We start from the raw sequence: 22761 nt of genomic DNA, 5'->3' as shown, positions 1-22761 counted from the left end.
GGTTTGAGTCACGGTTAGACTTTTCCCACTATGAGATTATAGTGGGTTTTTTTTTTTTAACATTTAAATCTTTGATCCCTTTGGAAGTTATCCTCAGTGAGGTACTCAATGTGACATACAGATCTAATTTTTTTTTTCCAGTTGGCTACCTAGTTGTCCTAACACTGTTTACTAGTGTCCATTCTCCACTTTGAGACGCCGCCTCTATCAAATACTAAATAACTGTCCATTGAGTCTATTTCTGGACAGTCTACTTCAGTCCCTCGGTCTGCTTGTCTCCTCCTGCACCCAAATCAAATTGGTTTAATTACTGACGCTTTAAATATTACCTATAGTAGTTAAGTTAGTGGTGTCCTCTTCCCCCACACCCTGAAAAGTTTCTTGGTATTCTTTTCCCTTTTTTTTTTTTTTTCCTGAGGGTGGGGAACCTCAGGAGATCTCATAGGACTTATACTCTGTAGGGGAACAGACAATAAACAGTATTCATGTGTCGGGGTTCCCCGGGGGACTCAGTCAGTTAAGTGCCCGAGTTCGGCTCAGGTCATGATCTCGCGGTTCGTGGGTTCAAGCCCCGCATCGGGTTCTGTGCTGACAGCTTGGAGCCTGGAGCCTGCTTCAGATTCTGTGTCTCCCTCCCACTCTCTCTCTCTCTCTCTCTCTCTCTCTCTCTCTCAAAAACAAACAAACATTAAAAAAAAAACAATACTTACATGTCACGTGGTCGTGCCAAGAAAAACAACAAAGCAGATAAAAGGACAGAAGGCATGTAGGGAGTAGTATTTCGATGGGCAGCCAGGGAGGGCTCCCCCGGGGAGGTGGATACACCTTCGCGAGGGGATGGAGGCCACAGGGATACCTGGGGGGAGACAGTCCCAGCAGGACCAAGGACAAATGCAAAGGCCTGAGCCAGGAGCATGCTTGGCATGTTGAAAAACAACAAGGCAGCCGGTGCCCCTGGAATGGGGAGCTCGGAGGGGAGAGTGGGAGGCGATGAGGTAGATCGTGCAGAGGCCTTGCAGGTCACAGCAAGGACGCTGGCTTTTCCTTTGAGATGGGGAGCTATGGGAGGGGACTGAGCAGCATAGTGACATGTTCTGACCTCTCTTTTAACAGGATGGCTCAGGCTGCTGTGTGGAGAACAGACTGTACAGGTGAGGGCAGCAGCGGGGGGGGGGGGGCAATAGAATTTGGGATGGGTGAGTGGATTGTAACTCAATTTCCTTGTCCGTCTCCCCCACTAAACTGAGCTTTACAAGGACAGGCACGGAGCTTATTCAGTGATCTATGCACTGAGTAGGCATGGGTAAACATTTGTGGGAGGAAGAAGGCGGGGAGGATAGATTGGAGGAGGCAGGAGAGGCAGAGTCCCCTGGGGAATGGCTCTGCAAAGGCCACAGACAGTGGAGGGAGCAGATGTGATGACGGAGCCAGCTCCCCAGCAGGGTTGGAGGCTGAAGGGGGCAGAAGCCAGGAAAGCTAGTCCTCCCAAGCTGGTGTCCACCCAGCCCAGGATCTATGACCCCCATCAAGGACAGGCTATGTGCAGTTTATGCTCGAGTTTTGCTACCACAGGGACCCTGGAGGGGGGCTCTCTTTCTCAAGGTGAGAGGGTTCAAGGGTGAGGTAGCCTGGGAGAGAGAGCAGCTTTCCTTAATTCTAGCACACTGAGGCCCTGGGAAGGGATAATTTGTCCTCTTCACAGATGATAAATTGAGGCTTCGAGAAGGAAAGGAATTCACCCAAGGTCACACAGCAAATAAGTGGCTCAGCCCAGTTTCCGGGGCTTGGTGTCTATAAGACACCTCCTTGGCCACTGCCTAATTTTGGTCTGGGTTCCTCTGCAGTTTTGGGGAGTGACCAAGGGCAGAAGGAGGAGGTGACTCCTGGCATTCAGCCAGCCCCGAGCTGCTGCTCAGGCACAGCTACTGATGCCCCACTGGGGGTAGGACCCAGCTGTAGGGAACAGGAGAATGGGGCCCTTCAGGACTTTACGATGCTTTGAGCAGAATGGGCCTCAGAGCGCAGCAGGTAGATGAGAGGCACCAAACTAAGGGACGGAGGAAAGAGGTTGGGCTTTGAAATACATCTTGGCCTTGCCACTATCTCACTGTGTGACTTTAAGTAAATTGCATCTGTCCAGAAACCTCAGTTTGTGCATCTGTAAACTGAGGACAGCATCTCTCCCTTACAGGGCTGGCGTGCAGTTGAATGAAGCAATAGGGGTCCAATGCTACCTGAAAGTGCTTCCTTCCTGACCTTCCCCCACCCAGACCAGGGTGCTGGTGTCCCTGTCCCCAGGAGGGTGATCCACTGCTCCTAGGTGAAAGGGAACATGAGTTGTGACAGCATCTCAAGTCCCAGGCCTACAAATGGATCTAGACTATGTGGGACCTGGCCAGTGCTGATACCTATGTGCCCTGTTAGGGCCAGGTGAGCCCGCAAGAGCCCTTAGGACAGCTGGATCGTCCCTGGCTCTTCACCAAGTATCTCAAAGTACTTGTTCACTCTGGGCCTCAGTTCCAGGGAATCTCTTGAGCACTGGTTGGGGGTGGGCAGGAATTGGAGGCCTTCTATGGGGCAGATGGAGTAGGCGGCTTCAATCGTCGTGAGCTCCCTGTCTCTGAGGTATGTAAGCAGAGACTGGACAAGCACTGGGCAAGGAATCACTCATCAATGGACATTAGAGAGGGGCAAGAAAGTGGGTACTTGGTATGGTAGGGGCTGGCCAAGGACTTCTGAGAGCTGAAGGACAAATATGAGTAAAGTAGGGAAGAGAAGCATGTTTAGGTCTGAGAGAACAGCAGGTGCAATGCCTGAAGGCAGGCGAAAGCCCTGCATTTTCAAGGAGCTGAAAGTTTAGCATGACAGGAGGGTAGGAAGCGAAGGGCAGTGGCCGAGCTGGATGATGTCAGAAGTCACAAGTCCTCATCTAAAAGGGGACCCATCTTAGGGGTCAGGATCCACTCTGTCCCATGAGGGACATGAATGAGGAGTGAGCCAGGTGAAAGAAGATGGGGCAGAGAGGGAATCACCTGTGCAAACACCCAGAGAAGAGGAAAGACGGCTGAGAGGAGATCAATCTGACTACAGCCAGGCTGGGAGAGGGGGAGGAGGTGTGACTGAGACTAGAGACCCAGGTATGGCCTTGTGGGTCTTGCTGACTTGCCTGAAGGCCATCGGCAGTCCCCAAAGGGTTTTACATGGTGATTGGAGGGGGGTAGTGGTGGTGACCCAACCCCAGTCAGTAGAAACGTTGAGGAAGGTTGTCTGGGATGCCCTTTAAGGTCCCTGCAGACCCCCTAAGACCCCGCAGAAGCTCTGGGGAAGTCCAGCTCTCTTAGGCACGACCTCAGAGGCATCTCAAGGAGGATGAGGAAGTTCATTTGTCAGAGGAACCACCTAGAAAAGTGACACCTGGAGGTGAGTGAGGTCTGGTCTCAGCTCATCACTGATTCAATGACTCAGTAAATCTTAGCTCTCAGACCACAGGGGCTGGAAGGACAGTCTCTCATCACAAGATGCGGAAGTGAGGCCCCCCGGACGGAGGTTCAATGAAATCGCTCCAGACCACAGAGCAAAACTATGGCAAGGTCAGGGTCAGGGATAAGGAAGCTAGTATCTGCAAAGCACCTAGTATGTGCCAGTCCGGTGCTAGGCACCGCATACACCACATCACTGACTGCAAGCACAGCTTCATTTTGCAGATGAGCAGACTGAGGTGCAGATGGCATGACTCTTGTGCCAGGTCATGCAGAGCTAGGGCTGGAAACCTCGTCGTGCAGCACTTTCGGGTCTGCGTTTAAGGGGGGGGGGGCGTGTCCAGGAGAGTGAGAGGACGGCGGGGCTGTGTTTCTGGGACTTTCCTCTCTGAGGTCTGAGGCCTGAAATAGTTGCGCTCCAGTGGGCGCCCCTAGGCTTGGCCACACTATCTGCCCCGCCCGCTGCGGGGAGCGGTCTAGACACAGATCCCCTCTCCCCGCATAATGGCGCGAGCCTCGCCAAACGCTCGGAGCGACGTGAACGGGCCCCGGGGTACCCCGGCGCGCTGAAGCTGGCGCCGCTGCTGCGACGCAGCCTTGTGGCCGTCTACGGGGACGCCTCGGCTCACTCCTCCGCCTTCCTGCGCTCCCAGCGCAGCTACTCCCGACGGCAGCGGCGCAGAGGGTGGCTGCCGCCGCCCCGCGCCAACCAATCAGGAAGCAGAGGCGTACTCCGGGCACGCCTCCCCTATGACGTCACGCGGCTGCCCAGGAAGCCCCGCCCGGTGGCCTTACCTGGGAAAGGTCTTGGGAGCGGGCAGTGGTTGTGGGCTCTCGAAGGGTGAAAACAACCGCCATGTGAATCGCACACATTATACCTGCCCTGAGAAATACAGTCAGGGTAAACAGTTTCCTAATTTTAAAATGTGCTTATTCCCTGAATCGCTCTTCAACCACCCATCCATCCGTCTGTCCATCCATCTGGACCATCCACTCAACCATAGCTACTGGGCACCTCCTGGGTGCCAGGAGCTGAGCTGGGTGCTGGTGATAAATAACGAGGAACCTTGTGCTTGTGTTCACGGAGCTCGGAGGCTAGTGAAGAAGTCTGACAGTAACAAATGCTTATACCAATCATGCTTTTATTACAATCGTGATCCATTCTAGGAACATAAGGTACAGGCTGCTGGGATAACGGAGTGTTTAATTTAGATTGGGGGCTCGGGTCTCTGGAGAAGTTACGTTCGAGCTGACTCCTGAAGCAACAAAAGTGTTCCAGGCAGAGGGAAGAGCTTGTGGAAAGGCATTGAGGTTGGCAGGCACTTAGAGGGTTCTGGAAAGGAAAAAGAGGCCGGCATGGCTGGAAAAGAGTTGGGGGAGGGAAAGCGAGGTGAGAGAAGACTCTGGAGCTTTGGAGGAACAGATGATTCCAGACCTTGAAGACCAGAGTAAGAGAGTAGAATTGTATTTTAAGTGTGATGGGCTTAAAGCTGGAAGGGGCGGGGGGTGGGGGGGGTCACTTTTTCTCGCTTTGTTTTAAGATCTTCCTTGCTCTGTGTGGATAATAGACAAGAGTGGACACTGGGAGACCCATTAGGAAGACCTTGTAGGTGTCCTCTAGGCCTGAACTAGATGATGAGAGGGGGGCCATGTGGGTGGAGAGTCGTGAACAGACTCAAGAAATAATTAGGAGATAGGATCTACAGGCTGCCTGGTTGCTGGATTGAGTGCAGGCGGATGGGTGGGACCGAGGAAGATTAAGATTAAGTACCTTCATTGGACAATTATTTATACAGTCTTCTCTGGGTGCCAAGTACTGTTCTAGAGAGACTGTCGAGATTCAAATCCTGCCCCTGCCACTTGCTAGCTGTTTATTTTAGGGAAGTCATTTAACCTCTCTCTGCCTTGATTTCTTCATTTATAAAATGTGGATTCTAATAACACCCCAGAGGATTGTTGTCAGGATTAAATGAGTTATAAATGTAAAACCTTGGATCTGGAGGTCTGGGACTGGGCTCTGGGGCTCGGTTCTTGGACTTGGGGCTGAGTGCTTGGGCCTGCTTCTTGGAGTAATCAAGCCTCCATTTCTTTATTGGCCTTATACAAATGAACCTGCCCCTAACTTGACTCTCTTCTCAGTGGCTTCATAGCACATGATAAGGGTGTGACCCTACCTGTCTGCACTGTTTGCTCCACGGAGACCTCAGAAGGAAGGGAAATAGAAGGCTGCTCTGGGCCTCTTCATGGACCCTTTCTGGGGCCCCTATTTTTTTCTGCCTGAGCCAGGAAGCCCACACTCCCTTATCTTCTGCCCCTCCCCCACAGCCATCTGCTTAAAGGAAGTGGCTCTTTAGTTCTTCACAGGAAGCCACAGGCCTCCTCTGCTTCAGCTCCCTCCAGCTACCGCTGACCCAGGCCCTTTGCTGGCCCAGGCCCCCTTCAAGGCTGAGTCCAGAGATGCCCTGTACCTGGCATCATTCTCTGCTACCCAGTCAAGGAGACTGTTCTTTTCATTTCCTTGTGTGGACTGTTCTTTTCATTTCCTTTCAATCTCTGTGGCCCAGGTCTGGAAGCACAGGCTGTAGACCTGGAGGTGAGACCTGACTGTAGAGGGTCCTGAATGCTGTGCTCGGGAGTTTGGAGATCCCAGCCTTGGAGGACTAAGGGCCTGCAAGGGAGAGGAGAAGCAGGCCCTGCAGGGATCCTCAGGACTGACCATTCCCGTGAGCTTCAGGAGCTCCTTCTGTAAAGCAGGGGCAACGTCTGATTCACTTTGGTCTTCGGCATCCATGGTGCCGTCCGCCCCAGGGAGAGCTGTTGGTAATTGGGGAGCGGCTCAAGGATGATGCAGGCAGAGGGAGATTCAGGGTAGGACTGTACTGCCACCTGGTGGCCATAGCCGCACATAGCACCATGGGATGGTAGGAGGTCGGCTCCTACAGGGAGTGAGGGGACTTTCCAGGGTACCGACCGGGCCAGGAAAGCCCTTAACGAATAAAAGAAAGCCCTACGGATTTTATTAATTTATTAAAGAGAAAGACACCTCCAACTTGAGCGCTTGGGAAAGACATTCTAGGTCCAGATGAGAGTCTCACTGCTCCCCTCCTCCATTTCACAGACTATGACACTGAGGCCCAGAGAGAAATGATGAGGACAGAGGACCTCAATGCTGTTTTCCATAAAGTCAGCCACACAGATGGGATCTATTTTTGGACTTGCCTCAGGGTGTGGTCCCAGAGTGAGGATCTGCCCTGCTGGTTTCTAGTCACCCTCATTTGTGACCAAACATGGCATCCTCGACACCATCACCCACCTTAGTCACCAGAGTTGGCACCACAAGGTGGCTTTTGGCAGCTTCTAAAAATAAAATCCACTCTCAGAGGGCCTGGATCAGACAGGACCGAGAGGATTCCGAAGCATGTGCTTCAGACTCAGCAGTTTTAGGCCAGGAAGGACCTCAGAGATCATAATATCTGAGCCCCCTTGTTTTAAAAGCAAGGAAGCTAAGACTCAGAGAGGGCAAGTAAGCTGCCGGAGGCGCCCCCACCCTGTTGCTGGGCCGGGACTCAGCTTTTTGTCTCTCTGAAGGCCATTGCCAAGGAGGGGTCTAAAAGTGCATTAGCATCTCCTGACTTGCTGCCATTAATGAATTCGGGTTTGTGTTCATCATTCTGCCTCACACGTTGTAGACAGGATAATGGCGGTCCATGATGGCTAACAAGGGCCAGGATGGGTGAGAGGAGACAGGGGCAAGGAGGTGGTGACAGGGAGGGAGAAGGAGTCCATGGATACTTTGGGGGGGCTCCTAGTTTGTGCACTGTGGGCTCCAAGGAGGTAGGAACTGGGTCTCTTTCACCACAGTGTTCTCAGCAGCTGGCACAGTGCCTGATACAGACTGAGTGCCCAGGAAATGCCCGCAGAATGAAAGCAAGGAGTTATCCTGCACAGACCCGTGGGATCTTGTGGTAAGAAGAGTGTCCCCTTAGAGATGGGTAATTTTCAGTGTCATTCAGCCTGAGAAGTGCTGAGGCCTCAAATCTGAAATCCTGGGGGCAGAGCTGTCTCTCTCTGGCCTTGATGCTGTTCAAGGCAATAAGATGCCAAGGGAATAATTGTGTGTGTGTGTGTGTGTGTGTGTGTGTGTGTGTATGCTCCTGGGGGCAGGGCGCCAACACTTGGGAGAAAGGAAGAACAGGGTCTGTGAGTTCCAGAAAGTAAACCCTGACCCCCCAAAATCACATGATCTAGTTCCTGGTTGTTATTTGGCTATTTCCTCTCTGCTTTCTGCTCTAATCTTGCAAAGGAGGAAACTGAGTCGCACGATGTGACGGAACTCGTGTTAGGTCTGTAGGACTCCAGAGGGAATTCCTAGCTACTATGCTTCACTGCCTTATGTGAAAACCCCAGCCTCATCTATGCTGGAAAATGCTGAGTAAAAGGTTAGGGGCCTGGGTTTACTCAGACCACAGTGTTAAAAGGGGGTCAGGCCCCTCATCCCCAGGCCTCCATGGGAGTGACAGTGAGTATTATCAAGGGTCCCCAAGGGAAAGAACAAGAGGTCCAGTCATCCTCCCCATGAGATCTGGTGAGGGTGATGGGACAGACAGGCAGATGGAAGGACTGACCTCAGGTTCAATTCTACCCACATCTATTAGCACCTATACGAGGCCTGTCCCAGGCATTGGGGAGAAGAGACAAATTAGAGACAGCACTCTCCCCGAAAGTGTTGAGGGACACACATTCATGTCTCTGGGATATCAACCTTATAGACAAACTGGGGTGCAGGCTTCAGTAGAGTGTGATGCTTGAGACCCCGCCTTCCTCTGTAGGCAGAAGTCCGCTGTCTACCCGTCTGTGGACGGCCCCAGCCGAGGCGGGACTCCGCAGAGGTCCTATGGTAAGTATCAGGGGACCCAGCCCAGCTTTCGCTCTGGGACACAAACCACGGAGAGTGTGTGTGGAGCGGCTGGTGCCTCTACTACCTGTGTGCCTTTTCCACGAGCAGTGCTTCTCGGGGCCTGGGGCAAGCCAGCTGGGGCAGACAATTGCCATCTGCCCAGATGGCGTTAGATCTGGGGGCAGGAGCAGACAGGAGGGGACCTCTTCCCCGCCCACCCACACACATTGCTAATTGAAGATGAGTTTCTGGGTTATAAGTGGGGCGAGCTGGGGGAGGCCTGAGGACAGCCTACGTGGCCCTTTTGTGACAAGATGTCGTGGTTCGCACGTGACGGCTTCCCAGGGATGCGGACCTCCCAGGGAGGCCAGTCTGGCCTGGCAGCTGGTGTGCCCACTCATAAACCAGAACCAGGGCTGGGACCCTTCTGTCCTCACTGCCACTTGATTTCGAGGGCCTCTTTGGCCTCCCCCTACCTGGGTCCAGGCACCCAGGTTCCCCTGGACAGGACTCGCTAACTTCAGATCTCCCCCCTAGGTCTGGTCTGGCCTTCCTTTCCCACCCAGAGGGTGTAAAGCCTCCGTATGCCAACTGTCCACTTTATCCCACTTTATCTTGGAGGGAAGAAGACCTTGCCGAGGTCCCTCGAAAAGCTGCTGTCACACACTTCCCCGAGGCAAAGGTCTGGCCTATATTCTCCACCTAGCGCTTCTTCAGAGAATGGAGATCCAGCTTCTCCATCTCTGCCTCGTCAGAAAAGTAGCTGGAAGCTTCTCCCACTGAGAACAGACTGAGCTCTGCCTCCCCAGGCACCCTGTGAAATTGAGCCTGAGTGTTCACGCTGTGGCAGGAGGCTCTGCTGGGAAGGAATCCCAGAGGAGGGGATGTCTGAGCTGGGTTACGAGCTTCAGAAGGACATTCTAGGCAGAGAGAACAGCATGTGCTGAGGCCCGGAGACAAAGCCACCTGGTGGTGTTCCGGGAGCTGCGGTTGGCTTGAGGGGAGAAAGGGGTTTGGAGGTGTGCGGATGAGGCAAATTGGAGCCAGATCTTGTTGGGAGACTCACAGAACGACAGAGTGTTTTCTGACAGGATTTTATTCTGCTTTTCCACTTAGGTCATTGATGAGCGTGACAGAAAGCTCTCGACTACAATTGGAAGGAAGGGTTTCCTGGGAGCCTCCGCCTACTCCTCCTCCTCCACTTCCTCCTCCTTCTCCCGGCTGTTTTCAAGGAGTTTGTGGACAGTGTAGCCCAGAAAGGCACCAATCTTGCCCATGAGGGCACTGCCACCACTAGCCCCTGTAAAGCAAATATAGTCAGGTCACTTGGGGCCCAGGCACGAGGCCTGGGAATCCAAAGGTCTGGAAATCATTAGTTAAGCCCAACCTCTTTATTTCCAGTTAGAGAAACAGAGGCCCCGAGAGGGGACAGGAGTTCTGCAAAGTGAATCCTATTTCCCCCTTGACTTGCCGTCTCAAATCAGAGACGTGTTCCATAGAAGAAAAATACACAGGGGTGCCTGGGTGGCTCAGTCGGTTAAGCATCCACTCCTGGCTCAGGCCACGATCTCACGGTTCGTGAGTTCGAGCCCTCATTGGGCTCTCTGCTGTCAGTGCAGAGCCGGCTTCAGATCCTCTGCCTCCCTCTCTCTCCGCCCCTCCCCTGCTCGTGCTGTATCCCAAAAATAAATAAAAACGTTTAAAAACTAAAAATTAAAAAAAAGAAAGAAAAATACGCAGGTAACAGCTCATCTTTTCACGTCTGTGGTGAACACACAGTGTTATTAATAATGCTAATAACAGCCGCCTTTGTGGAGACCTCCCTGTGGGGGCTGGGGGTTCACAAGTAAGAGATTTCATCGTGGTCACAACCCTGTGATGTGCATGAGTGCGAGCACCTGACTGTTCCTAGCCTTGCCCCCACCCTACCTCCCCCACTGTTGGGGTGTGGCTTCCCTTCTGCCCCCTCTGAGAAGGGCTCTATTCTTCTGGGCTGGTTCTCTGAGCTTTTGTCATCCAGAATTGAGAGCAGATGGAAGGTTCAGGAAGGCAGAGGGGAGTCAGGGTCAGGGGCAACTTTTCTCCAAGATTTTGAGGCCTCAGAGAGAGAGAGAGAGAGAGAGAGATGGAAGGAAGCAATGAAAAAGAAAGGAGTGGAGGAGAGAAAGAGAGAAGTAAATGCACATGTTTTTTAATTTAAAAAAATTTTTGATGATCTCTATACCCAACGTGGGCCTCAAACTCACGACCCGAGATCAAGAGTCTCATGATCCCTTGACTGAGCCAGCCAGGCACCCCAATGCACATTCTTTCAGAAGGGTCATTCTGAACTCTAGCTTTTCCTTTCATGGTGTTCAGGAAATACAGTTCAAGACCAGGGTTGGTATGAGATTGAATTGAGTGGGTCACTCCACCTTTCTTTCCTCTTTTCTTTTCTCTTTTTTTAATGTTTATTTATTTTTAAAAGAGAGAGATTGAGCATGAGCAGGAGAGGAGCAGAGAGAGAGGGAGACACAGAATCCGAAGCAGGCTCCAGGCTCCGAGCTGTCAGGACAGAGCCCCACAGGCGCGGCTGGAACCAACTAATGGTCAGATGGTGACCTGAGCCGAAGCCCCACACTTAACCGACTGAGCCACCCAGGCGCCCCTAAGATTTATTTTATTTTTAGGTAATCTCTACACCCAGTGTGGGGCTGGAACTCACAACCCCGGATCAAGAGATGCATATCCACCGACCGCGCCCGGCCAGGCGCCCCTCTCTGCCACCTCTCTTTGCCACTCTGGCTCTCTGAGTTTGAGCAGATTCGTAAAATGTTACACTGAGGATGGTCATCCCCGTTAACAGATGAGGAAGCTGAGGCTTGTTGTGATCTGGCCAAAGCATCAGTGAGGCACCCCGCTTTGGTGGCGAAGAGCGAGGAGCCCGACTAGGTTCGAATCCCGGCTTTGGTGCCAACTGACGGGGAGCATTTGAGTAAATTACGTAATCCCTCGTTGCCTCGGTTTCCCCACTGCATGACGGAGATGGTAAGGACACCCGGCTCATGGAGTCACCTGGCCCTGGCATCCCCGCCCGCGGGCCCGGTCGCCCACTCACCGAGGCTCTGCAGCACGGCCACCAGCCCCCCCGCGGGCACACCGCCCCCGTTCGCCACCGCGGAGCAGCTCATCAACCAGGCGGCCACAGAGTTGGCGGCGATGCCCGTGCTCGTGAAGCCCAGAACGGGCAGCCCCGCGGCCAGGAGCCCTGGAGGAAGGCGAGGCGGTGAGGGAGCGCCCGCAGCAGGGGCCCCCACCTTCCGGAGCTTTCCGCCCTCTGGACCCACCTCCTCCGACAGCCATGTAGGTCAGGGCGCCCCAGACCCCGGAGCCGCCGTCCTCCGAGCGCTCTTCTTTTGCCTGTCTTCTTTTGCCTATCGGGAGGGGACAGAGTGGAACGCGGAGCAGGGTTCCCTGTACTGTGCCTGGTGCTCAGCACCACCCCATCCTTCCATTTCGGGGAGCCTCGCCGAAGGGAAGAGACTTCATCCAAGGCGCGGTGCCTGGCACATAACTGGCACTGAGCACACTTGGGTGGAATGGAGGAATTGATACGTAAGGAGTCGAACCTGGGACTCTGGCTACAGTGACCTGGAGCTGTCCACTGTCACAGCCCTTCTCGTCCCGGAGCCAGGGTTCCCGAAAGTCTACGCCGGGCTTCCGAAACTCTCGGTGTGTTTATCTCACAGCCCTCCCTTGCGCCAGGATGCTTACCTGCCTCCACCCCGCCGCAGGCGAAGAGTAGCAGGTGGCACAAGAAGAGCGATACCGCCTTCCGCCGCATGGTGGCGCCGCGCGCAGGCTTTGTCACTGGCCCAGAGAAGGGGGTGGGGAGATGAGTCTCCAGAGTCCTTTTGGACCCGCGTGGTTGTTTTCCCTTTCTATTCGTGGAGGAGTCCATAAAAAGCAGCAAGGTGCTCTGGACTGAGCCCAGGACCCCCTTGAGGAGCCGCGGGCTTTCGGTTTCCTCCTGCCAACAACAGTCACGCAGCAAATAGTTGCCGCCTAGACAAGCACTCAAGACTGTCGAGTTCAAACCTCATGCTCTTTCCATCGTAGCACAGAATAGGAAAAGGCGTATGCCCCCAAACTCACCTCCAATGTGATCTTTGTCCGTTCAGTGCCTTTTCCTCGAATTAAGAACAACCTCCCATATATTGAGGACTTCCCACTTTATGGCACGAGGTCAATTACACCCGTAAGAATCCCTTGAAATACATGCCATTGTTCTCAACCATGTGTTATAGATAAGGAAGTTGAAACCGGGTGAAGTCAAGTAACATTCCTAAGTCTGACCAGCTAGGAAGTGGCAGTCAGGATTCAAACCCACACTTGACTAATGCCCAAACCCACACTTTTTAAAAATGTTTATTTTTGAGAAAAAGGGGAGGGAAGGGGCAGACAGAGGGAGACAGGATGGCAAGCAGGCTCTGCGTTGACAGCCGAGAGCCTAATGCGGGGCTCGAACTCACTAACCTGAGCCGAAGTCTGAGCTTAAGTGACTGAGCCACCCAAGTGCCCCCCCAAACCCACGCTTTTAACAACCACTCCAGATACCTTCATCTGCCCTCAAAGATAAACTCACTGTCACGTTAGATCCTGCGTTAAAGGGGTTTCAGACACAGTCCCGTCCTTTGGGCAGGCAAGGTAGCTTGATCTCCATTTTACAGATGACAAGCTAAAGCCCAAAGAAGTGAAGTGCCAGGGTTAAGGCCGTAGACTGCTGCCTTGGTGCCTATAACCTAAGTCTGGGGTTTGGCACCCCAACCCCCTAAAAGCCCCAACCCACCTCCTCAGACCAGTCTTAGCCCAGGGCACTACAAGGGACCCAGGGGTATAGCCTCCCTGAAGAATGGGTATCGTGGCTCTCGGGGCATAAGGCTCACAGGCAGACAGCCTGGCAGAGGTTTGGCATCTGACATCCATACTTCCTGGCTTTTGGGTTTACCTTGGAGGAGGGGAGAGGAGGAATCTTCCTTCCCGGAGCCTGATGGTAGATGGGAACAGCAGTGAGGTTATAGCTCTGGGGCTGAAGGCTGGCTCTTTATAATCACATTTGGACTGCCTCCTCTCCTCCCCAGGCAACCAACCAATCCTTGTCAGACTTTCCATTTCCTGCACTCATTCTGTAGTTTCTTTTCTCTTTTCCTCCAGCTCTGCTCAGTGACAGAATCTCTACCGTATCCATTAACAGAAACATGTAATTCAAGCCAGGGATTTTCTGAATAGCTGAGAGTATTCAAAGCAGATCATGCTAGAGCGGAATCCATGGTCCTGCTGGGCTTAGTGAAGCCGGAACACCAGCTCCTCTTGGGGCGCAGAAGCCTTTCACAATTCAATTCAATTCAATTCATAATTATGCCTACCATTTATTGGGAACTTTCTGCATGCCAGGGCCTGTGTAAAATGCTCTATATACGTGATCTTTTTCCTATGCCACAACAATCCTGTGAAGTATCTATTGTTTATAATCCTCATTCTGCAGAGGAAGAGATTAAAGCTTGTGGAAATGAAATCACTCGATTCCGTGTATTCTTTGAACCTTTGGTTAGTAATGCCTGTAGAAGCACTATGGGTAACAAATACAACCTATGGTTGGAGTACATAACAATTCTAAAAATTTTCTTAACGTTTTATTTATTTTTGAGAGACAGAGACAGAGCATGAGCTGGGAAGGGGACAGAGAGAGAGGGGGAGTCACAGATTCCAAAGCAGGCTCCAGGCACCGAACCATCAGCACAGAGCCCGACGCAGGGCTCGAACCCAGGAACCATGAGATCATGACCTAAGCCGAAGTCAGCCACCCAACCGACTGAGCCACCCAAGCACTCCAAGTACATAACAGTTCTAGTAAGGATGAACCATTGCCTTCCCCAAAGTGGAACGGGTCGGGGTGCTGATATAACTGACCTGCCACCAGATGGCTAGCTGTTCTCCCTGACTTTTGTTGCTACACTGCTCCCTACCGTTGGCTATTTGCTGGTAGTTGCTAGATTAACTTCGCTGAGAGGGAGCCCAAGTTGGAGGGTCCAATCATAACCTCCATCTTTGCCACCATGGCCATTCTTTTACGAGTCTTTTGCAAAGCAATAGAGTTGCTAAATTTAGAGACTGGCTGACATCCACAATACGGGACATATGACCATCTGGCTGGACAGCCTCCTTTGCAGTAGATGGTCTCTGGTGAGCATTAATATGAGACACAAAGATCTGCATGTCTCGTGCCTGCTTGTATGAGTCCATCTGTATGCCCCTTACCCAGACCTGTTTTCCTTCGAAATTCTAATCTTGCTTTTTCCATGCCCTTGACCAACTAGCTAAGCCATTTGCCACTTGTTAGGAATTAGTGTCTGTCTGCACCTCAGTCCACCTCTTCCTCCATACAAAAGGGGGACTACAGAGTATGCTGCTCATAGTTTGGCCCCTGAGAGGATTTGCCACCGTCCAAGGCTACCCCAAATGGGGCTGTAACAGAGTAGTCCATTCCCAGCTGGTGCTAAAATATCATACTGACCTATCTGTGAAATGGGTTTGACTTCTTTCCTCTTTTTTAAAAAATTTTTTTAAATGTTTTATTTACTTTTAAGACAGAGAGAGACAGAACACGAGTGGGACTGGGGCAGAGAGAGAGGGGGACACAGAGTCTGAAGCAGGCTCCAGGCTCTGAGCTGTGAGCACAGAGCCCGACGCGGGGCTGGAACTCAGGAACTATGAGATCATGATCTGAGCTGAAGTTGGACGCTTAACCAATTGAGCCACCCAGGCGCCCCTTTCCTCTTTTTTTTTATTAAAAAGATTTTTTTAAGGTTTATTCATTTATCGAGAGAGAGAGAGAGAGAGAGAGAGAGAGAGCGTAAACGGGGGAAGGGGCAGAGAGAGAGAGAGAGGGAGAGAGAATCCCAAGCAGGCTCTGAGCTGCACAGAACCCTATGTGGGGCTTGAACTCACATATCGTGAGATCATGACCTGAGCTGAAACCAGAGGTCAGGCGCTCAACCAACTGAGCCACCCAGGTGCCCGACTTCTTTCCTCTTTTATAAATTGGTTGCAGGGAACCCTTCACGAGACCATAGGTATGGGTTAAAAGAGAGGTGTCAGATCAACAGAGTTAGATGCCATGGGAGTCTGAGCTGTCTATTCATTTGATTTACTTGTGTCTTCTGAACCCTATGAGCCCAGCCCTGAATTTACCACCTTCATCATACGGGATTGCTGCTCTGCCTGTCTGATAACATCTAGCTGAAGACATACAGCTACCCGGCATCCAGAGATCACATTGGGGCCCAGTGTGATCAGGACCTTTTTGTTCATTATGTTAACTGACTTGGATGTAAATTAAAAAAAAAAAGTAAATAATAGAAAAAAGTGGGGGAGGGGCGCCTGGGTGGCTTAGTCGCTTAAAGGTCCAACTTCGGCTCAGGTCATGATCTCATGGTTCGGTTTGTGAATTCGAGCCCTGAGTCGGGCTCTGTTCTGACAGCTCAGAGCCTGGAACCTGCTTTGGATTCTGTGTCTCCCTCTCTCTCTGCCCCTCACCCATCATGGTCTGTCTCTTTATCTCTCTCAAAAATAGATATAAAAAAAAGTGGGGGGAAAATGGACCTTTTTGTTCAAATGGACCATGGTGAGTAGTATGTCCTTACTCCAGAACCTCAGGAGTCCTCACTGCAGCTCTCCTTTTTGAACTCCCATAAACTCCCTATGGAAACGTTTTCTACCACAGGTGCCTCCAGCCACATTGTACCTGCAGGATCGTGTAATCTACTGGATGTAAGCTAAACTCCATCTATCACCTGGCCTCTCTTCGTTCCTACTCTAGCCAGAAAGCTATGTTGGTGCTCTGTGTCTCCTAGTTTCTGTGTCAGCGCAGACTCCGTGTCTTTAACGATCTTTGAAAATTCTGAACATTCTTCTTCTCCTAACGCACAATCACCCTGGCAAGTGGAAGCAGATCCCTTTGAGGAAGGATTGGAGGAACATTTACTATATGTAACTATGGTATGACTCACTTCAGAGTTGTTCCTTAATGGGGCAAGGCCTCTTCTATAGTCAAGGGGTTCTGATGCTGTGAACTTAGATCTAGGATCTGGATGAGGGACCGTGATTTTCCATTGTGGAATTAATGTCAGTCTTCTGCTTATCAGGTCTTGATTGCTCTCGATTTTTTTTTACTATTCCTTTTTTTTTTTTTTTTTTTTTTTTTAGAGAGAGAGAGAGAGAGCACAAACAGGGGAGGGGGGTAGAGAGAGAAGGAGAGAGAAAATCTTAAGAAGTTTCATGCTTAGGAGGGAGCCAGACGCAGGGCTCAAGCCCATGACCCCGGGACCATGACCTGAACCGGTTAAGAGTCGCATGCTCAACCTGAATGAGCCATCCAGGCGCCTCAGCTCTTGATTTTTTTTAAATTAATTAATTTATTTTGAGAGAGAGAGAGAGAGAGTGCACACATCAGGGAGAGGCAGAGAGAGGGAGAGAGAGAATCCCAAGCAGGCTCTGCACTGTGAGTATAGAGCCCAACGTGGGACTTGATCTCACGAATCACGAGATCATGACCTGAGCTGAAATCAAGAGCTGGACACGTAACCAGGTGAGCCATCTAGGCTCCCCAGGTCTTGATTTTTTTTTTTTTAATGAAAAATTGACATCTCTCTGGCTCAGTCGGTAGAGCATGCGACTCTTGATCTTGGGGTTGTAAGTTCAAGCCCCATGTTGGATGTAGAGATTACTTAAAAATTAGATATAAATAGAAAGATAGATAGATACTGAGAATTACCCAGTCTGTACAGATTACTTAAAAATAAAATCGAAGGAGGGGTGCCTGGGTGTCTCAGTCAGTTAAAGCGTCTAACTTTGGCTCAGGTCATGATCTCACGGTTTGTGAGTTCAAGCTCCATATCAGGCTCTGCACTGACATTGCAGAGCCTGCTTGGGATTGTCTCTCTTTCCCTCTCTCTGTCCCTCCCCTGCTCTCTCTCTCTCAAATAAATAAATAAATAAACAAACAAATAAATAAACTTAAAAAAATAAAATCGAAAGGGGGCACCTGGGTGGCTCAGTTGGTTGAGTGTCCAACTTCAGCTCAGGTCACGATCTCATGGCTTATGAGTTCGAGCCCCACATCGGGCTTGCTGCTGTCAGTGCAGAGTCTACTTTGGATCCTCTGTCCCTCTCTCTCTGCCCCTCCCCCGCTTGTGCTCTCTCAAAAATAAACATGTAAACAAAACAAATAAATAAACAAAACAAAATAGAAGGGCGCCTGGGTGGCTCAGTCAGTTGAGTATCTGACTCTTGATTTCAGCTCAGGTCATGATCCCAGGGTTGTGGGATCGAGCTCTGTGTCCAGCTCCATGCTGAGCATGGAGCCTGCTTGAGATTCTTTCCTCTCTGCCCCTCCCCTACTTTCTCTCTCTCTCTCTCAAAAAATAAAACAAAATCATATATATGTATGTGTATACACATATATGTGTGTGTGTGTGTGTGTGTGTAGAGAGAGAGAGAGAGGGCTACCCAGTCAGCTGTCCATCCCTCCATCCCTCCCCATAGTCAATTTGCCATAGGTCCCTGCAGATCAGGGCACCCTCATTGTCACTTTGAGCTTGCTGCATGATAGAAATCATATTGACCTGGCCTTGGATGCCACATTTGCCATTCTGGAATCCCAACATGACTATTGATACTAGGGATCCCAGTTCCACGGCATCATCTCCTACTCTTCTTCTCAGCCTACTGAAGACAGACACCACTGAGCTACTCAGAGATGCTGCTGTCCCCTTTCTCAGTGAACCCCTTATTGCCTTAGTAAAGAGAGTGTCCTCTGGGCCCTTCTAGAGAACATAGTCAGGTGCTGAGCTCTTAGATCTTTCATTCCCACCTCCTTGAAATTTCTTTCTTTCTTTTTTTTAAGTTTTATTTGTCTAAGTAATCTCTACATCCAACGTAGGGCTTGAACTCATGCTCAAGAGTAGCATGCTCTTCTGACTGAGCCAGCCAGGCACCCCTCTCCCTGAACTTTCTGACCTCTTCTTAAGCACTCTACCATGGAAGTCCTAGCATCTTGACCTCATTTGTTGTAAGCCATCATCCTGCTTTATGGAACAGCCCTTGCAAAGTATTAAACCATATTTCAATTATTTCTTGCTGAATAACAACCCCCCCCAAAAACCCCTTAAAGACGTAGAACAACAGCAATTTATCATTTCTCACAATTCTGCAGTCTGGGTTAGGCTTAGTTGGGTGTCCATATGCTTCATGTGGTGTTTGCAGGTCTTTGTGGGAGAAGAAATATCCAAGGTGTCCTTTTCACTTACACAAATAGCACTTCAACTGGAATGGATGGAACACCCAGGGACTGGTCAGTTATCTCTCTTAATATGGTGTCTCCACATGGCTGGCTTGTACTCCCTCACAGTATGAGGGTCTCAGTGTGGTTGGACTTCTTACATACATGGTGGCTGGCTTCTAAGAGGGAGGAAATGGGAACTGCTGATCTTCTTAAACCTTAGGTCTGGAACGAGAACAGTGTCACTTCTACCATATTCTCTCTCTCTCGCTCTCTCTCTCTCTTTGAAAAGCACTTGTTAGTATTTAATGAACCTCCCTCTGTTGTGGCTTTAAGTTCCCAGGACACAGGTGCCCTCCACACCTTTAATCTTCTCCTTGGCTCTTCTACTGAAGAATTTGGCCTTCACGAAGACGGGCTGTTTGGGGAGCTTGTCCTTTCCCAAAACTCTGTAGTAGCCCGATCGCACCACATCGATGCAAGGACCAGCTCCTGTCTTGTTTTTGGCAGACATGGGTATGTCTGCTCAAGGACCAAGGTCCACAGTTTATCAAGGTTGACAGTTGGGCGGAAGCTCTGGTTCCTCTCTAAGTGGTGAAGCCTCCTACCAACTTTTCCAAAGTAGCCTGGGTGATATTTGTCAAGGTTGATCCTGTCATGATGCATGCCACCAGCATGACCCTGGCCTCCTGGGTGTTTCTGGTGCTTGCTGATGTGGCCATGGCCATGGCTCACATGGCCCCGAAGTTTCCGGGTCTTCCTCAGTCTGGATGGCATATTGGCAGCCCAGACGAATGAGCTGCCATATTCTGTTAGTTAAGGCAGGTTACAAGGCCAATCCAAGTTCAAGGAGAAGAGGAAAACAGACTCCGTCTCTTGATGTGAGGAGTGGCGTGTATATTGAGGAAGGGAAGGAATTGATGGTGACCATCTTTGGAAACTATCTACCAGAGACCAGGTCTAGCTATCCTTGCAAGATTATTGAAGGCTGAGGGGCACTGGTTGGCTCAGTTGGTGGAACATGTAACTCTTGAACTCACCCTTACGGGTTTAAGCCCCATATTGGTTGTAGAGATTACTTCAAAATAAAATCTTTAAAAAATATATTGAAGCCTGAGTTACGGGACAGTGGTCCATGATGATGTGTTCCTTATTAGCCAGTCTTCTATTCTGCCATGCTGCCCCTCACTGCCATGTCCAAAACCCCCAAGATCCCTCCTACATATATTAGCTAGGTCTTTCGATTCCTCTGATGTGCAGCTTATTTTTCCCAGGTCTGGACTTAAGTTTTCCCACTCAGGATTTGCCAGGAACTGACCCTAGTTATTTGAGGAGGTAATGGGAGCAGGTTTTGAGGAGAATAAATGTCATCTTATGAGGTACCTGCTTCATGTGAAATTATTGCATAGTCTCAAGGAAAGGGGAAATTGTTCTTCCTTGGCAAGAGGGCAGGGGTGGCTCTCCCACCCAGGAAAACTCAGGAGAATTTACGAGATAAAGGCTCTTAGATTTGTCTACCCTAATGTCCCTATCCCGGGTGTCAGGGTCCTACTCTTTCCTTGTCAGGACCTTGACTCTGACATAGGAGGTGGGCTAAAGTTGCACATTTAGACTTCTTTGCAACCATGCCACTTATCACCTGCCTGATCCTGGATGTAGTTTTCTACCTACTCTTTCCTTCACCACAAGAGAAAGCTTTCATAACTGTGATGCCCACTGAAAGCCAAGGTTAGTACCACTGCACATGCTACCAGCAATGAGATCCCTACTGCCTTCACATAAGTGAGAAGAACCACCACAGACTCACACTCTGAAGGCCTTTTTTCTAGGACCTCTTCTGGTACTAAATGTCAGCCTATGTTCCCTAGAAAATGAATTGAAGCCTGAATTGAAGGTTGTATGCTAATGCTTTCTTGGGAGTTGCAATCCCCAAAGCCAGGGGAAAGGAGAAGTGAAACGGAGAAGGAAGGAAAGAAATACAAGCTAGCGCATCACTTCGCTGGCCAGGGTCCCACAAAAATCAAAGCCAGTTGTTCAGTCACGTGGGATCTCTTCAAAGAGGTCACACAGAGCCACCATGTCTTAGAATAGTCCATAAGAAGGAAGGATAGGGAGGAATTCACCTCTCAGCAATTTTTCATTTTTCATTGTCTAGTCTCATGGTCATGAACAGGGTCCTAACAGTCTGAGCTTTGGAATCGTGTGAACTCATTCCACTGGGCTGTTTCTGGGCAAGCCAGAGCCTTTATGGGTCCAGATGGGTCAGACGTGAATGCCAAAGCTTCTCTGATTCCACTATAGCAGGCTTACTTGAGTTCATGCCAAAGGCTAGCATTTGCCTCCTGATGATGCTGAGGCATCCGGTAACGCCTGGAGATGGGGCAAGGATATTGACCGCTGGGAGACATCTAAACTGAGTCTGGGACAGTTAGAATAAAGACTAGCATTTACTTAGAATGAGATGGGAAGGATTTGAACAGAGTGACATGTCTGGCAAATTTTAACAGGTTGACTGGCTGCCCAGGAAGGCACGGACAGAGTCAACTGCAAAAAGTCCAGGTATATTGACCAGGGTTGTATCAGAGAAGCAGAACCATTAGGAGCGATATAAAATTGAGGTTTTATTATAGGTATTTAACCTTACACAATTATGAGGGTTGGTTAAGCGGTTTCCACACAGTTGTTACTTGTGTATCCGGTGTTGAGCTAGAAATCAATAAGGTGGTTCTGAAAGATGGACACGAAGTCGTGGATGTCAAGGTCCAACTGGACCCCTGAAGATGAACTGGAACCCACAAGGACAAGCTAGGCCTCCTATTGGTCTCTCCTCACCTTCAAGCCTCCATTTTGATGACCAGTGATAGAAGCTGATGCCCTTCATAGACACACACAGTTAACCCTGGAGCTGGAGAAGCGGAAGGTAGAGAACCAGGGGTTGCTAGAGGACATGTGGGCCTGGCTGCTGCCTTACACTGACCAGGGGAGCCAGCAGATCGGAGAAAACGTTCATGAGCTACAGCAGCATCTGACCCTGTACCAGCCTTCCAAGAGTAAGCTTGGCCGCAGCCTCACTTCTGCCTCCAAATCCTGCCTAAATCTCTCTCTCGGGGGCAAATTCTCACCCAAAACTACACAAGAAAGGGAATTCTGGGAAACACAGTTCCGGCTCAGCCAAGCTGACAAAAACAAATTCCACCACACCAGGCAAGCAATTAGGATGGCTTGAACCCTAGAGTATTGGGAACAGGGGTGTGAGAAGTGCTTGAATTCTGGAGGTATCTTGGATATCCTCACTATTCTGAATCCATTTGCTTTCTGAGCTGGGGTGGTGAGTTCCGAGGGAAAATTAGCATGTGTTGAGTGAAAAGGAAATGTCCACCATTCACATCTACAGAGCCTGGGACAAAGGTGTAAATGCACCTGTTACAGGTCTAAATATTAAAAAATTCCAAATGAAGACACAACCTATCATTTGAAATATATTCCATCTTTATAGCTTAATAGACCTTCATAATGACAAAATAAGAAATATGTGTAGACCTATAATTTTTATATGAGTGAAAATCTATCAAAATAAACGCCTTTCATTATCATACCACCTATCTGGGTGTTCTCGTGATGGACTGGAAATATTTGGACAAGGAATAAAGAAAACATACACATAATTAATAAATTATTTTATATTTATTCCATATAAAAGAGAGAAAGGGCTGGCCTGTAGCTCACAGCTAGACCTTATTGAACATGAATGATCTCACAGAATACCAATCTCAGATGTTAGTCTGAGACCATGATGAGATAAAACAAGGCTACTTTATATTTTATCTTAACACAGACGACAACAAGTCACTGTGCCTCCCACAAAATATCAACCTACCCTTTTTCCTTCGCTAAAATGAGGGACTGCTACATCTTTTTTTAAAAGCTTTTTGAATGCTTATTTATTTGAGAGAGAGAGAAAACATGAGCAGGGGAAGGGCAGAGAGAGGGAGAGAGAGAATCCTAAGCAGGCTCCGTGCTGTCAGCGCAGAGCCCGAGGCAGGGCTCCAACTCATGACAAATCATGA

The 22761-nt window shown here is 50.0% G+C and overlaps 1 protein-coding gene and 1 pseudogene across 2 annotated transcripts; both read right to left on the bottom strand.

The window, feature by feature from the left end:
* Nucleotides 1-9454: 9454 nt before the first annotated feature.
* Nucleotides 9455-13444, bottom strand: IFI6 (interferon alpha inducible protein 6). Of its 2 annotated transcripts, none has more exons than XM_047084770.1 (5): nt 13364-13444; nt 12130-12225; nt 11703-11789; nt 11474-11623; nt 9455-9676 (listed from the first exon to the last, which is right to left on the bottom strand). In XM_047084770.1, the coding sequence occupies exons 2-5, from the start codon at nt 12197-12199 to the stop codon at nt 9561-9563; spliced, it is 423 nt and encodes a 140-aa protein (XP_046940726.1). In that variant the 5' UTR covers nt 12200-12225; nt 13364-13444; the 3' UTR covers nt 9455-9560. The 2 variants fall into 2 exon arrangements, with proteins under 2 accessions (XP_046940726.1, XP_046940727.1); XM_047084771.1 differs by lacking the exon at nt 13364-13444 and adding an exon at nt 12511-12688.
* Nucleotides 13445-19025: 5581 nt separating this feature from the next.
* LOC124514383 (60S ribosomal protein L27a-like) lies at nt 19026-19471 on the bottom strand (annotated as a pseudogene).
* Between the last annotated feature and the right edge of the window lie 3290 nt (nt 19472-22761).

This window comes from Lynx rufus, unplaced genomic scaffold (genome assembly GCF_022079265.1).
Source record: "Lynx rufus isolate CCGP_SWC_20201006 ecotype Redwood Valley unplaced genomic scaffold, mLynRuf1.p SCAF_2, whole genome shotgun sequence".
NCBI classification, from domain to species: Eukaryota; Metazoa; Chordata; class Mammalia; order Carnivora; family Felidae; genus Lynx; species Lynx rufus.
Note: the sequence above shows the minus strand (reverse complement) of the source record. Positions and strands in the feature narration are given on the sequence as shown.